This window comes from Poecilia reticulata, linkage group LG16, assembly GCF_000633615.1.
Source record: "Poecilia reticulata strain Guanapo linkage group LG16, Guppy_female_1.0+MT, whole genome shotgun sequence".
Taxonomy (NCBI): Eukaryota; Metazoa; Chordata; class Actinopteri; order Cyprinodontiformes; family Poeciliidae; genus Poecilia; species Poecilia reticulata.
In genome coordinates this window covers 9942534-9957888 of record NC_024346.1, presented here as the reverse complement: position 1 = coordinate 9957888, position 15355 = coordinate 9942534, and the positions used below count along the sequence as shown (strand labels likewise).

General features: G+C 36.1%; 1 protein-coding gene across 1 annotated transcript in view; it reads left to right on the top strand.

Annotated features, from left to right (window-relative positions):
• The window catches only part of LOC103477781 (mannosyl-oligosaccharide 1,2-alpha-mannosidase IA), a 207523-nt gene that overhangs the window by 136064 nt on the left and 56104 nt on the right, over positions 1-15355 (top strand). Inside the window, exon 4 of the mRNA XM_008431079.2 lies at positions 5568-5648. Within this exon, the coding sequence (XP_008429301.1) occupies positions 5568-5648 (81 nt within the window). The remainder of the gene's footprint in view (positions 1-5567; positions 5649-15355) is intronic.

Genomic DNA, 15355 nt, shown 5'->3' with positions numbered 1-15355 from the left:
ATTTTTATTAAGATGATGCATATTCTGGCAACAAATAAAAAATCAGTTAAGTCTATTGTAGTTTGATGCCCTTATTGTGTAGATTATGTGAAATTTGTTTTTCCTTTTCCGCTGCTGTTTTGAGTTTTGAGTTTAACAAGCTGATGGTAGCTAACTATTCTGAAGTCAGTTGCTTTATTTTAGCTGTCATCATTTATTCCATATGCTTATTCAACATGAGTGGGACTAAACAAAAAAAAAGGTATTTCTTCACTTTATCAAATTTCATACCTTTACTCTTAGGGCAGCTGCAGTGCTTGTTTCACATCCTAATAAACTAGAGCGAAAAGTTATTTTATTTTAGCAGTTCTGTTCAGAAATTGGTATTTGTGTATTACACAGATTCGTTACACTGAAATATATTTCAAACTTTGCTTTCCGCAAATGGAAAACGAAACAAAATAACATTTTCAGAAAATTACAGTATTACACAAGATGAATTAAAATGGAAGAAATCTGGGCTTACTGGCAAGAATTTTCATGCATTGTACAGCGTTTGCATTCAGTGATGGGCTCTGTCTCCTTTTCCATGAATTACTGAGTTAATGTAGCAAGGCATAGAGAGGTTCAACCTGTGGTTCTGCTGAGATGTTGAAGAACGCCTTGTTTGCTTCAGCTACCGTATTTCTCATCTCCGTCAGTAATGCCAATAGTCTATACATGTTTCATGGAGTTTAGGTCAGGCAAGGTCACTAGCCAATCTAGCAGATTGATACCATTGTTATTTATTTGCCCATTCCTGTTGGAAAATGAAATCAGTTTTCCACAATGTTTTTCAGCACATAAAAGTATGAAATTCTATAGTTTCTCGTAGATTTGCTTGCTTTGGCTTGACAAAAACACGTTGGACTAACACCAATAGATGACATTTGTCTGCAAATCAACAGTTATGGAAACTTCACAATGGATCTCAAGCAACTTGGATTCTGCACCTTTCAATTCTTCCTTCATCTGCAGAGACATATTCACATTTTCTGTTTCTTTAGCAGTGGGAAGACAAGTCTGACTTTGCCTTCTGTTTTAGGAGGAATAGTCAAATATCAATCAATAGTTTAAAAAAAGCTGACAGTACATCTGGATGTAACTTGACTGTTTAGGAAATTAGCTTAGGCTTCAATTTCTTGTACACATATTGGATTTTATTTTCTGCACAGCAGATACAAATATAGCATTCCATTTAATCATACATAAAACATCCCTTCAGAGGATTTCAACACTGTTTTCAATCCTCTCTCCGGGTAGCTCGCCTCATGACATGACAAGAATCGATTTATTTCAGCACAGATTTTATTGTTTTACTGTGTTGTCAGAGCTTTGAGGTTTTTAATCTCAACAGTTACCGCATTTGCAGTAAAGTATTTTTTTCTGACTGTTCCTGGAAAAACATATTAGAGTCAAATGAAAGCACAAACGGCAGCTATCGTGCCTGTTCTTTACCTTTAAATGTACACCAGATAAATCCTTGCATGAATGGAAGCCCTTCACAATGCCTTCTTAGTGATTTACCGAGGTTGCTCTGGGAAGTGAAAGCCTGACTGACAAAACCTTTGTCAGCTCACTCATTTCCTTTCACTGTATGTTCTGCATATCTTGCTGAGAGCCACAATCACTGATGATAAATAGACACTCTGTTCCTAATCACTGCCATTGGGCTGCCATTACAGAATCGGCCACTCATTTTTGGGTTGGCAAGACAGCTCAGCAGCCCTGCCAGAGGCGGCGGTGCTTTGTCTGAGAAAGTGTCTCCAGCCTGTGGACTTTATAGCTCCTTACTTTTATAAAAGCCCTGCTACTTCACCTGAATAACAAAGCAGCATAAAACGTAGCAAGGGTAGTAAAGAAATATAGATTAAAACCTTTTTATCAGCCATCATAACTCAATATGTGAAAAGTGATTCTGAGATTTAAAATATTTCCCTACTGGCACATTTAGGTGCTTCATTACTAAAGGTTGTGAAAGGCATTTAACAATGAGCAACTAATGCATGAAGGGGAAACAGTACCTTGCATCCAAATTTCACATTTACTGTAAAAACATGTATTATTTACATATTTTCACACTTGCAGGAACAAAGCCATTGAGTTTGGAGATTTTGTTGCAATTGCATGAAACATTCATAATAACAGAAACATGCTAAATGTCTTACTAATACAGTTGGTTTATAAATATAAACACAAGCAACTGCAAAACTTAATACGATTTATAGAGATTTGATTTGAGCCCAAAATGTTGCTGAATAAACATTGCATGTCTAACAATGCACAGGAGTTTTATCTGTCAGGTAATAACTCAGATTTTTCCCCCACCTTTTTAAGTGCTATTTTGCAACAATTCTGGAGGTTTTTTTTTTTTTTTTTTTTTAAGGTTTTATAAAAAAATTGTTCGACTATCAATATGCATTACTCTGTGGGTCTGATGGTCGGATGGCAATAACATACACCAACGTTTAAAAGATACCATATAAAAGAGTTATAATATCTGCTTAAGCATGTTATTTTAAGTGAAAATGTATATAGAGACTATTAAGAGAAGATGAACAGATGTGAGTGAATTCCCATCTTGATCATATGTTTCAAAGTGAAGCAAATTGCCCTTTTTGGCACCCAATTACAGTTTCCTTCCCATCCACTCTTGAAATGGCAATTTCCTTCTCAATGGGTCTCCAAGTCAATAAGTGCCATTCTCCTTCATCCTCTCAGCGATCAAGAGAGACGGTGATTATGGCGACGTACACATGCAGTGTTACCTGTTATTTCATATTTGGCTTAGAACAAGAAACCTGTCACACAGATGTCATGTTAAAGTTGCAATGCAGTGCGCTTCATAGATTTTAGAATACATGTGTTTACTGGGAGTTGTGGAGAGGGGCAGGTTCTGAAAAAGTGAAGTTGTCTACAGATTTTCACTGATCTTAAAAAGAGTTCCTGTTTCTGGAATGTACAGGATTAGTTATTGACACAATAATTGTTGACTTTACTACAGTCGGAACACGTCGTATTATTTGTGACATTCAGTTTAAAACATTTTTAAAGCAATTTTCTGTCATACAACAGAGGGAAAAAAAATCTGTTTTAACTAGCGATCTTGCTCTTCTTTAATCAATACCACCCTGCAGCTGCAGGAGACTCAGACAAAAGAGGAGACAAAACACTAGGGAACATAATTACATGGATTCGCCTCTCTAGGCTGACTTTTTAAAGTTGGCTTGCCTCTAGACGTCTTTGGAGAGCGAGATCTCTTTATAACAAGCACACAAAGAGAAGGCGAGGGCATGAGAGCCTGGTGGTTTGAGAGACTTTCTCACAAGCACAGGTTCACCTCGCCGTCTTATCCCCACAGTGACTAATGATTAAGGATTGGGTCGAATTGTGTGCTTGTAGGAATACAGCAGAATTTCCTAATTAACATTTGCTGTCATGGGGATTCAGCAGGACCTATCCTTTTGTCTGTAATACCAACATACTGAACATTGTATTCCTTCAGGTGTTTCAGTTCAGAAAGGTTGTATGTGCATTGAAGCCACTGCAGCCCAGATGTTCCCTAAAATCAGTGCTAATCAGAGCCACATTTTATAAGTAACCAATTCGGTTGTTATGACAATTGAAAGGAAATTTAATAGAAATTAACTTGATTCGATGCTGTCGGGTTTTTTTTGACCTGTTGAATTGTGAAAAAAAAAAAAAAAAACTTTTCCCCAAGCTTATGAAGTATGAACATGTATTTGTCATCATCTTCAGACAACAGTAGATACTGTTGGGTATTAGTGGGTCAAATTGTGAACAATAAAATGTGACCCACCATACTGACAACTGAAACTTTATCTTTTACAAGAAACAACTTTGCTTTATGTTCATGATTAAAACTGCATCATGTATCAGTCTATTAGTTTATACAGTTATCTGGAATTTCTTGTGATAACTCGCATCTCTGTGTTTACTGATGCAGATCCTCTCTGTTGTAGGACTCTAGGTTCTTAGAACAGCTGATACTGGGAAATGGAAATTGTCTCCTTTGAAATGAAAGCATGCTTTGTTTCCAATATAAAAGTTACATATCTAGATTTTTGTGCAGTCAAAAACCTGGTATCATAGTCCAAGTACAGACACTGAGTTGCCAATAGCCTAAAAACCTGGATGAGTGGTGCTCTTAATGTAAGTGTGACAATCTCAAAAAAGGGTCATTTCATCTCATCAATAATGTTTAACAACTCTCTTGTTAACTTTTCCTACAAGTTGACGTGGAAGTTGGTAGTTTTAATGTATGACCCAGTGTATGATGAGAACAGGCACAGGGTTGCTATTTTGTTCTATGCAAGTATTTTATGCCCAGATATTGCATTAGTGAATGCAATCTTTCCTACTTTTGGCATATTCACCTGACTTTTTTCAGTTTCACATTTTTTAAATTTATCATCCCAGTGTTAAACCCATCATGTTGAAAACTTACTGAATTAACAAAATAGTAATGTACTAATTTATTTTCCTGACAAAAATTATTAGTAAAAAGTTTGTTTCAAAAACAGTTTTTTTTTTAATATGTCTATTTCCTCTTTGGAATATTCAGTTATGTCTCTTAAAACAGCTTCCCTTGTGTTCAGTTTAAATGTAATGTTGACACATTTTTAAAAACGTAGCCAGATTCCTCAGTTTGTGATCAATACCACCCTGCAGCTGGACGCTACACTTGAGGTCAGTGGCACTTTGCTTGCGGTGTTCATGTGTTGCAAAGGCCACTGAGGTTGTGTTGCAAAATGTTCTTGAACCTTTTCTATTGTGAACATACCAAGTCAGCTGTATATCACTGTTTGAGGACTGATACGTTTCCAGAGACTGAGGAACAGTATTCTTCTAGATTTCATGCATGAAAACTGGTTGACAAAATTGTGCTACCATATATTTTCCCCCAAGTAAATTTAAAACTGTGTTTTAAACTAAATTTAAATTTGTATTTTTTTTAAATCCCAAATTTATTTTATTTTCTTCTTAATGTTTCCATCAATCCATTGTATTCTTACTTGATTTCTTTCTTTAGATTTCAGAAACACATATTTCTGATTGCAAACTATCCTGAAAGTAGCTGTTTTTCTGTCCATGACACTTTTTTTTTTAATTTTCAAATTGAAACTATAAAAGAGAACAAAACTAACCGGTGTTGTAAAGCAAACTGAAGTGATAAACAGTGAAATTTGTCTTCAGTGTCAGACTTCTTTTACATTCATTATGTCCTCCTAATGCATCTTTGAAATGAAGAAAACAGTCGCGCAATGCAAATCAGAACACCTGGAAGAGATGAAACTTCCACACATCATCATACATTTCAGAGACTTCACTGACTGAAATATTTACCTTCACATCTGGACTGATGTGCACCCAAAAGAGTTCCCAAACCAACAGCAGCTTGAATTTAGATGGGGAGACTTAGTAGTGTGTTCTTTTTTCCCTTCGTACCACAACTTTATTCCTGACTTTAGGTCTTAGCTGAATTATGACATTTGACAATTTGATCTCCCTCTCTCTCGGTTCAACAGAATGGCGAGGCATCACTCTTTGAGGTGAACATTCGTTACGTCGGCGGGTTGCTCTCGGCATACTACCTGACAGGAGAGGAGGTAAGATTAATAGATGTCTGTTGTCCTTTTTTCTCTGGTGAGATCTGCTGCTTCCTTTATCTCCAACCAGCCCTGGAGTTTGAGTGATGAACATCCTGTGTGAGTGTGACAGTGGAGTTTGTGAGAAGTAATGTGTCCCCCAAACTACCACCAAGAAACTTCTAATGAAGCGTCTTATTTGGTAGTTTTTTTTTTTATGGCCACTAATTAGACACAAAAAACAAAAAAAGACAGTTAATAATTACAGATTCTGACCAAATCTAACATTTTAATTAGATTATGTTTAAGTTATGGATTACTTTTTCTTATATTAATTAAATTTTGTTTTGTGGGCTTGGCTAAACCACCCATGTTTTTATTAGATGGTTGTATGGTTATAAAAAAAAATACAATTTGTCAAAGGAAATTTACTTGAGGAATTTCTGACTTTAAAGAACCATCTTTAATTAGTTAATGCTCTTAATCATTCATTTAAATGCTCAAATTATAAACTACCAACCTGCTAAAAGTGAATTAAATAAGCATAGATACTTTTATTTGTGATTGACTGTTTAAATCCTTATTTGCAGAGATTTGATCATAAGTTAATTGCTTGTAAATTTTCAAACGACCGAGTCTGTGATTAATGTACAAGCTGATGTCATTGTGCTTCCAGTGATGTTATGCGGTCAGTGATGTAAATAATATTTCCATAATTCGGTATAAATGTTTAATTTTAATTAGCTGTTAGGAAACATCTGAAATGTAAAACTCAAAAAGAGCTGATGCAACATTACACATTCAAAAATAAATCTTTCAGATTGGATGTGGAGTGAGCCTCGAAGAGATAAAATAGTCAATGGAGGCAACTTAAAAAAAATAATTTTGTTTTTGCTCCATTCACTCTGGATGAAGATGTTATTTTTTACACTGATAAAATAACTTATGGCAAATTTGCAGAATCTTTGACAGTGTTAATGCAACCTTAATATTGCTATGAACCAAACTGCCACCAGTTTTTTTCTTTACCGTTTTCCTCTTCTCAGCAACCTACTTCTGCACCTCTCCTGCATGCACTGTATGTCATCAACACCTTGTTACAAAAATCCCACTGTATAGATCTACAGTCACGCCTTTCCTTATCCTACAACCCAGCAAGACACCTCAGGCTTTTATCATAGTGAAGCAACATGCTGTAGGATCACACTAATCATCAGTTCAGTATAGTCAGTTCTCTTATAAAATTCCCAACCTCTAAGTAACAGCATGTCAAGGACAGACTACCATCACTGCCACCACAACTTCAACTCATAACAGCCTTATACTGACTTTACAACTTCACTGTGGAAGTTGATATGACTCTTTTGGTCCATTTATTTACTAACATTCACCAAGAAGCCACCCATCGTCTGGCCAATTCCTTTATGACATAAGACCGTCTTATAATGTGAATTTAAACAAATGCATTTATTAGGAATAATCTACACCCACGGCTCAGTTTATTAGGGGCATCTTGCAAGCACTTTTCCTTCAGGACTCTCTTAATTCAGCAAGTGGTCTCAAACAGATTTTGGTTAATATTGACATGATTTTACGTCCTTTATGCAAAACATCCATTCCACCACATCCCAAAGGTGATCTACTGGATCGAGACTGTGCACTCTGAACTCACTTCCATGTTAAAGAAACCAGTTTAATATGATTTAAGCTTCATCACATGTTGCATTACCCCACTGGAAAGATAAATTAGTAGATGGAAAGATAAATTAATATGCACACATGGTGCAATGTCACAGCCAATTATGAGTAATTGGCCAGTCAAGACTGCAAGGCTTCTTTAAGTTGTATTTTTCAAAGTACTTTATGCTGCATGTGGTATACTTGTATAAAACAGGTCTACAGTAGAATCTTCTTTAAAAAAAAATGCATAAGTGCTGTTCTGAAGGTACACTGTGGTTATGAAAGAATGGCCATGATGTGCAACAATAGTCAGATAGGCTGTGGCATTTAAACAATGCTCATTAATACAAAAATACAAAGTTTGCCAATAACCTATCTGAATTGAACACAGTTCTTTGCAAGCTGACTGGAATGGGCTCTGCTGTGGTTTTCTACTATTGCAGCACATCTGCTTCCATGTTTAACCTGGTGCATGTTCTGAAATACTCTTATCAAATTAAGACTATTTTTGCTAAACCCGAGAGATGGTTTTGTGGGAAAGCTCCAGTAGATAAGTTAATTTCTTAGACGGACTGGGTCATCTTGTCCACATCTATATGGTTAAATACATTTGGCTGCTGCCATGTGATTGGCTGGTTTGCTACTTGTGTAAACACAGAGTAATTTAAAAAGTTTAATATATTAAGAAATACAAAAATCATCTTTCTAAATGTAGTCTGAAAAAAATTGAAAAGATTTTAAAAAATTAGAAATAACCTGATATCATTGTAATTGTGGTTAATGAAAAATGGACATCTGTAAAGCAGGATTTGTACATGGAAAGTTGTAAAATACACCAATATTAACTTTTGAGAGTTTAACACCACTGAACTTTTCTATTTTACATTCTGCTTTTATATAAAGTGGTGATGAAGTAACTCCATTTTACAAAACTATTGTGTCAAATCAACCCTGAAGTTTAAAAAAATATATATCTCTAGAAACTATGGGGCAAGTTAAGGTCTGCCACATTCATTTGAGAGAAGCTGCTGGAAGCAGCAACCTGTTGTTCTGAATCCGACAAACATTGCGTGCGCTAAAGCTGGCTCCGCTTGAGAAGAAGCGTGACGACCCTGTAAGCCTTGCCTGGATAAATAATTGTTTAAAATTGCCTATGACGACTACACAGCACGAATGGTCGAGTTTATTATCAGAATGTTGTGGAGTCACTGGAGGTCAACATGTTGCCATAATGAGCATCTGCAGCCTTTTGGAGCGTGCGCACGTTTTATCCTCTGCAGCTGCACGTTTTGAACGCTGCAGTCAGAGGAAAGAGACTGAGACATGTGCCAAAGTAACATTAGTGGAATGAAGATGCAGTGACATTCGGTCGCTTTAATGGACATTGATTTGCAGGCCAGCTGAGTTGAGGAGAGAGTGGCGTAAAATTGTTCACTGCTGCTGAATAAGTGAAATCTGAATACATTACCAGAGCAGAATATATTGTTGGATCCATTATTTCACATTCGCCGGCCTTTAAAGTCATGCAGAATATATTCCTCTGTTTTATTCACTGCTCCGTGGAAATTTCTATAAATGGAGTCATTGATGGCAATTTCTGAAATGAACATACTGTATAAAAAAATTATTTTCTTTAAACATTGCCCCTATCTTACCACGTCACTCAAGCATAACCTGTTATGAATTCCAAGCATCTTGAATAAAAACCTACTTGTAGCCTTGATTTCTTTTGCCGCCTTTGTTTGGATCTTTGTCCACTGACTAGTACTTTTTTCTTCTATTTTACATCCTTTATTTGCACAATGGCATCCTTTTCAGTCTTAATTTACTAATAAATCTGTCAATACCTTTCGCCCGTTGCAGATATCAATCACATGGGTTTTCATGTCCTTACTGGGAACCAGATTTATACCAGCTCGCCACCCTCCCCTTGATTTATCACCATTAGAAACTTCCCCCTGCAGTCTGGCGTCCAATTCGGATGATAAAACCAACAGATTGAAGGTCTGTTGCTGCTGTTGAGACTTAAATCTGCTGAGACATCGTACAGGAGACTATTATGAGATTGTGGATCCCGTTTGACCAGAGGATATTGGGCAGCTGGTGCTGCTGTAAATGATTGCTGGGGAGCTGAAGATGATTATGACTCCTTGTGGGACACAGTTTGCTGGAGAAGTGCTTCAAGCAGAACGGCAAAAACACCTGACCATTAATAACTTTCTGTTGTTTTGACCATGTGGGATGTACTTTTAATGTGTGTGTTTTCTTGGAGCCCCAGAAGGCATTAATGGTCAGTCTTATGGAAACGGTTCTTACACCGCCATGTTCAAGGTGGTCCAGCTGCTGCTGCCACTTCTTCCATCATCCGTCATCACAACTGCCTGCTTAGGTTAAAAAATTTGCACAAAATAGAAAATTATTGTAGGTGGTACTGTGTTTTGTTTTTAATTTTGTTGGATTTTATGTCACTTGGTTAAGAATTCAGAAAGGAAATGGGCAGAGAGAGACAAGAGGGACAAGAGGAAAGACCTGCATCAAGGATCCCAAGGTCGAAATTCAACCGAGACGTTTGTGTTGAGGGCCAATGTCTTTTGCATGCTCTGTCCCACGTCACATATCTTTTGCTGTATTTTGTTTAAATAGAATAGATTACCCAAATAATGGAAAACAAGATTGCCAGTACGTGTAAAACTACGGCAAGTTGCTTTTCTGTGCATCGACCAAATGTAGGTTAGTTACTGAAGCAGATAGCTTGAGGAATTAAGCAGTTAACATTTTACATACTTGTTAAAAATAACAGTATATCTAAATAAATGATCATCATATAACTCAGAATTGGTATGTTGTTTTAGCGCCAGTAGCGCATTTCTGTTTCAAATAAGGTAATGTCATTCTTTTAGGTCTTTTGAAATTATTTTAGCTTATTTTGTGTTTACTCAGTAATGCAGTGAAACCATGTTAATTTACTCAAGGTTATCAAACCACGAGAATTTCATGCTGGCCCATGCCTAATATGCACACATGGTGCAATGTCACAGCCAATTATGAGTAATTGGCCAGTCAAGACTGCAAGGCTTCTTTAAGTTGTATTTTTCAAAGTACTTTATGCTGCATGTGGTATACTTGTATAAAACAGGTCTACAGTAGAATTTTCTTTTTAAAAAATGCATTAGTGCTGTTCTGAAGACCAATGTGCTGGTCCCCACCCATTTCCCAATAATGTTTTTGACATTCATTTATTTGACTAAGACGATGCAGACAAACATCAAAATTCTTGTTGTACCTCATTATAATAATTTCAGAACAGACATTGGCTAGAGTTACAGTATGACATTCCAAAATTGGCTTTAAAGAAAATAATAATTAAAAAAAAAAACTATTTAACGAGTGAGTCACAACTTACTTGCCTATGAAATTCATATGGTGTGGCCTCTCCAGTTCATCATATCCTTAGATTTCTTTGTCAGAAAGATATATTTTTGTTCCAACCAGCTTCTGCTGGAGGGATTTATTCTTGCAACACACTACCTGAGTCTTGCATAGCCTTATCATTGATTTATAATCTTAGATTTGACTCGATACATACAACTACAGTCTTTATAAACTCATGTTTTGCACCTGCTGTTTTTTCTGCTGGGCAAAAGGCTAAGCATGTTTATCTTGAAAATAACATATTGACTGTAACATATGCACAGCATTCACTGTAAGAGATAGAAATACTTGTCAAGATGTTTTATTATGTTCAAAGTGAATATGTATTTTATGTAGTGAATGTTATTTGTGGATATTTGAGCAAAGTAGCCAGAATATATGATATAGACACAGACAGGAAGCAGCAGCACACTATCACCTTGAAATGTAAACTCAGATTTAATAAGCAACATAATGTGCACAAATTAAGTTACTGATTTGTAATCTGTGCATTTCAAAATATAGTGTTATTGTTAAAACTTGGCTTCACACCTTGCTTGGGGCCCCAGCCAACTCCTTCCCAGACAGTAGATCTGTAACAGTTGTCAGGAGCTTTGTCAGGAACTCCCTATACTGATAATTTAAAAATCCACTTGAAGATGTGTGCCAAAAATTCAGGGGGAACAACTGACAGCGCCTGAGTGGTTTATTTCTACTGGCTTACGCAGCACCAAAACCGTTCACAGCATCGACTGTTTAAGCATTTTAGTGCAGAAACTTTCATTAATGGCAGATAAATTCAGAGGTAGTCATTTAATCAGACGTAAAAACAGGTTACACATCATCTTTGATAAATGATTCTGATTTGTATTGGAAGCAAAAATGAAAATAAAAAATCTATGTTGCTTTTGATTTAAGGGATTTTGGATTTCTGTTCATCAGTAATGCAGCATGTATTTCTAAGTTGAGCTTTTTCTTCTCCAATAACTCACATACTAATGAAATATGTTTTTCATGCCCTCTTGGTTCATCACTGCTGTTTAGACCTCGGCGTTTGCCCCAACAAGATCAATTAAAAACACATGCTATACATTTGTCAATATAGGCATATTGCATATCCACGTAAAGGGAAAAAAGTTCTTCTAAATGATAGAAACAATATTTTCTACCTCAACCACACCCAGATTGAACACTAAGCAGATTGATAAAAAGAAATGCAATTAGACGCTAACGAGACATACCCAGTAAAAAACGCAACAATAAAAGAGCAACGAGACCTGATGCACAAAAACTATCAGAGTAAAGCCGAAGCTGTGCAGTTTCCAACAATACCAGAGTCGCCACGCTACGTGCAAAACTCACTGAACCAGCAGCTAAAGAAGACAAAAAGAAATGGCTAATTTCACGAAGCTCAAAGCATAAATCCAGTCCTACCTTTGCTGTTTCGTGATCATAATCCATATTAGAGTAAATATTTCCACTTGGTCCGATAATCCATTTTCCCTGCGTACATCTCACATTGTTTTCGGTTCGGCACAGAGCCTTTTCCGTCTCTTAGCTACCATAAACAAAATCTTGAGGCAAACTCCGTCAATGTACGTCACATACGTTTACCTTGCTGTAATTGGTGAATGACTTTAGATTCCTTATCAATGTCAACGCCCTCGGATTCTATTGGCTCTGACGGTTCGAACGACATGTCAATCATCAAAATTGGCGAATACGTTCCCGAGAAACTGCCCCGTGTACTTTTGAAAACCTGAATGGAGAACTGGGTGATTTTACGCTCAGAGCGTATTGTTATTGTAATGTACTTATGAGATATATTAGTTTTTTCCTGTGATCGTATCATTTTGACAAATTAGTTTTCATTGCTATTTGCATTTTCATTGTTATACAACTATTTGAAATGTTATTGAGAGTTAATCTGTTCCATTTTCAGACTATTACAATTTGCCCTTTTTTTTCTCTTTTTATGAATGAATGCAATGTGGATTTTTCAAAGGAACCCCCAAAAACAATTAGATGTAATTACTTATTTATGATAAATAATCATTATATGAAAAGATTAATTGAAACAGAACCTACAGAAATAAAAACTAAGAAAGTTCAAATGGCACAAATTGTGCCAAAATGGCTAATTTGGAAGGGCCGCCTAGATTTTTATCTAGTAGTACCTCTCTAAAACTCATATGATTAACTTTTTTTTCATGAAACTTGGCACAGTAAAAGGTCAGATTGTGAACTGTTGTTTACTACATGTTTTGGATTTCAACTGCATGCTTTGAAAGGAATCTTCACAGATTGAAGTGGGGTTTTTTTTAGGTGGAAATTGATTTTTTTTTTCTTAATTTTAGCTGTTTATCATATTAATTCACTTTCCTCAATAACAGGCAGGGTGGTTTTTAGAGCTGTAACATATTCTCTTGGGTCTTGCCTTTGTTTTGATACCAAAACAATTAAAATAAACTCTATAGTTCTTGAGATACATTCAATTCATTTTGGGCATGTTATTTTCAACAATATTGCTCAAAACGTGTGCGTGTCAAAGAGTGTAAATGAAATATCCTCAGTTTGCTTGGAAATCGCTCAGGGTTTATCGGTGTACTGCTTCATCTGTGATTCGCTTTACCTAGGAAGGACAGGTCATTTGAAATTCTAAAATTATTACGTTTGAAAATGGTTGGTTATTGCGTAATATTGTTTTTCTGTTCAAATTTACTTTCATTCAAACTGTACTTAGTCTCCCATGCTAAAAGCATTTTCTAGAATATTTCAAAGGCCAGCCTCTGCTCTCGGGTTTTATTGGAAATTTATTCTGTTTGCTATTCATACATGTACTCAGTCAAAGCAGGTGAATCATTTAAAGTGCTTTATCCGATGAACTGTTTGACCTTAACTAACATTTTTAATTTAAAAGAACAAAAAAGACAAATACATGTAACGCTTGCATAACATTGGCGCAATTAATTAATATTTGTAATAAATCACTTGATAAAAACTTGTTAAAAGGTTGTTAACTTTGGTTCAAGCTTTTATTTTGAACAACTAAATATAGTTTTAGCTTGAAAATAGAGTTTTTTTCCCCCCTCTGCAACACTCCTTTGTTCTGTACACAGAATCTATTTATGTTTCTGTGGTTTTGCATTCATCTACATACATCCTACCTGTTAAGATTCTAGTCTTGAGGCTTTTTGTTACCTGGATCTGTTTAAGTAAACTCTCAGTTTCTCCTCAAATGTATGTGATTTCTGCAGTCTTATTAGCAGCTGTTCATGCCTCACGTGTTTCATTTGTCACTGTCCGTTTTTATGCATGCATAAGCGTGGCGATGAGAACTTGTTGCCTCGTTCTTTTAGCAAGAACAGTGAACAGTCAAGGCAGACTTGCAGAAGGAAAAAAGAATAAATTCAATCAGCCTTGTGTGAAAATTGCCCATGGGCAGAGCTGAGGCAGCAGGGAGAGAGGCAGGCAGCAGCCGGGCTGAGAGCTCAAATGATCATCAGCAAGCAAAAGAGGAAACGAAGAAAGCAAGCAAGGGTGATTACTGAAGGTGAGAAAGATGGGGAGGCTGTGTGTTCATCCGCTGCTCAGCAACTGCAAGAGTGTCTCAGAAGGTGAAACATGGAAGCAGAGTGAGGAAAAAGTTAGAAAGTCTAAAAGTTTGAACACACTGGGAGAAGGCATGGGTAGAACTGACAAGGGGAACAAGAAGTGAAATTCTCTGCTCCAGATCAATAATGGGATACAATAAACGGAACATGCACATGTTGGGTGGTTGTTTTATGCTTTAACATTATCACTTGTCTTTTTTTGTCTCAGGGGTAATTATCATTGCTGACAAACAGCCATTATTCAATTATTCTTTGCTCGAAAGATAAAAATGAAATAAAATCTGTTCATAGACTTGAGCGTTTTTCTTTCTTTTCACAGATAATTGTGTTTTACAGATGGGCGATTAGTCAAATGTGTATTTCACTGTAAATTTTCACAGCAATCAGAAAAACACCAGTTATGATAAAAAAAATTATGATTGACATTAAAAACATGCTCTGCTTCCAAATTAAGACATGACTTAATTTGTGGATACAAAAATAGTTTATCTTTTAAACTGCATTCTTTTTATGTCAATAAGGATATTACAGGCAGCTTTAACCGTCTTTTCAGTATCATTTATTTGTAATTCATGAGGTCTTCTTTCTTTGCCGCTGATGTTTTTATTAAAATCTGACATGACTATATTCTTTCCTTTTCTTGGTAGACAGGAGGGTTTGATCCATCAGTTTTTGGATGCTTTTCTTCACCTCTCAGTAGAGAGTCCAGCTGTTGTCTCACTTTACAGAGATGTAACTTGCACCAGAGAGGTGACAGACAGCCACCAGATCTCATATGCATGATGGTCATATTTTTACATGTATAGAAAGTCAAATTGCATGCTATAACATTTTTAGAGAAAAGTAAGCAGAAGTGGGTTTGTTGCTTTGAAGTACTGTGGGCACAAACGGCAATCTGAACATGAAGCATAATTTCTGGTATATAAAACTGATGTGGATTTTATTTTTTTTTTTTCATATTCTAAAGCTTGAATAATCTCATGAATTGAAATTGGGAAGATTTGGAGGAATGCGGTTTTAGAA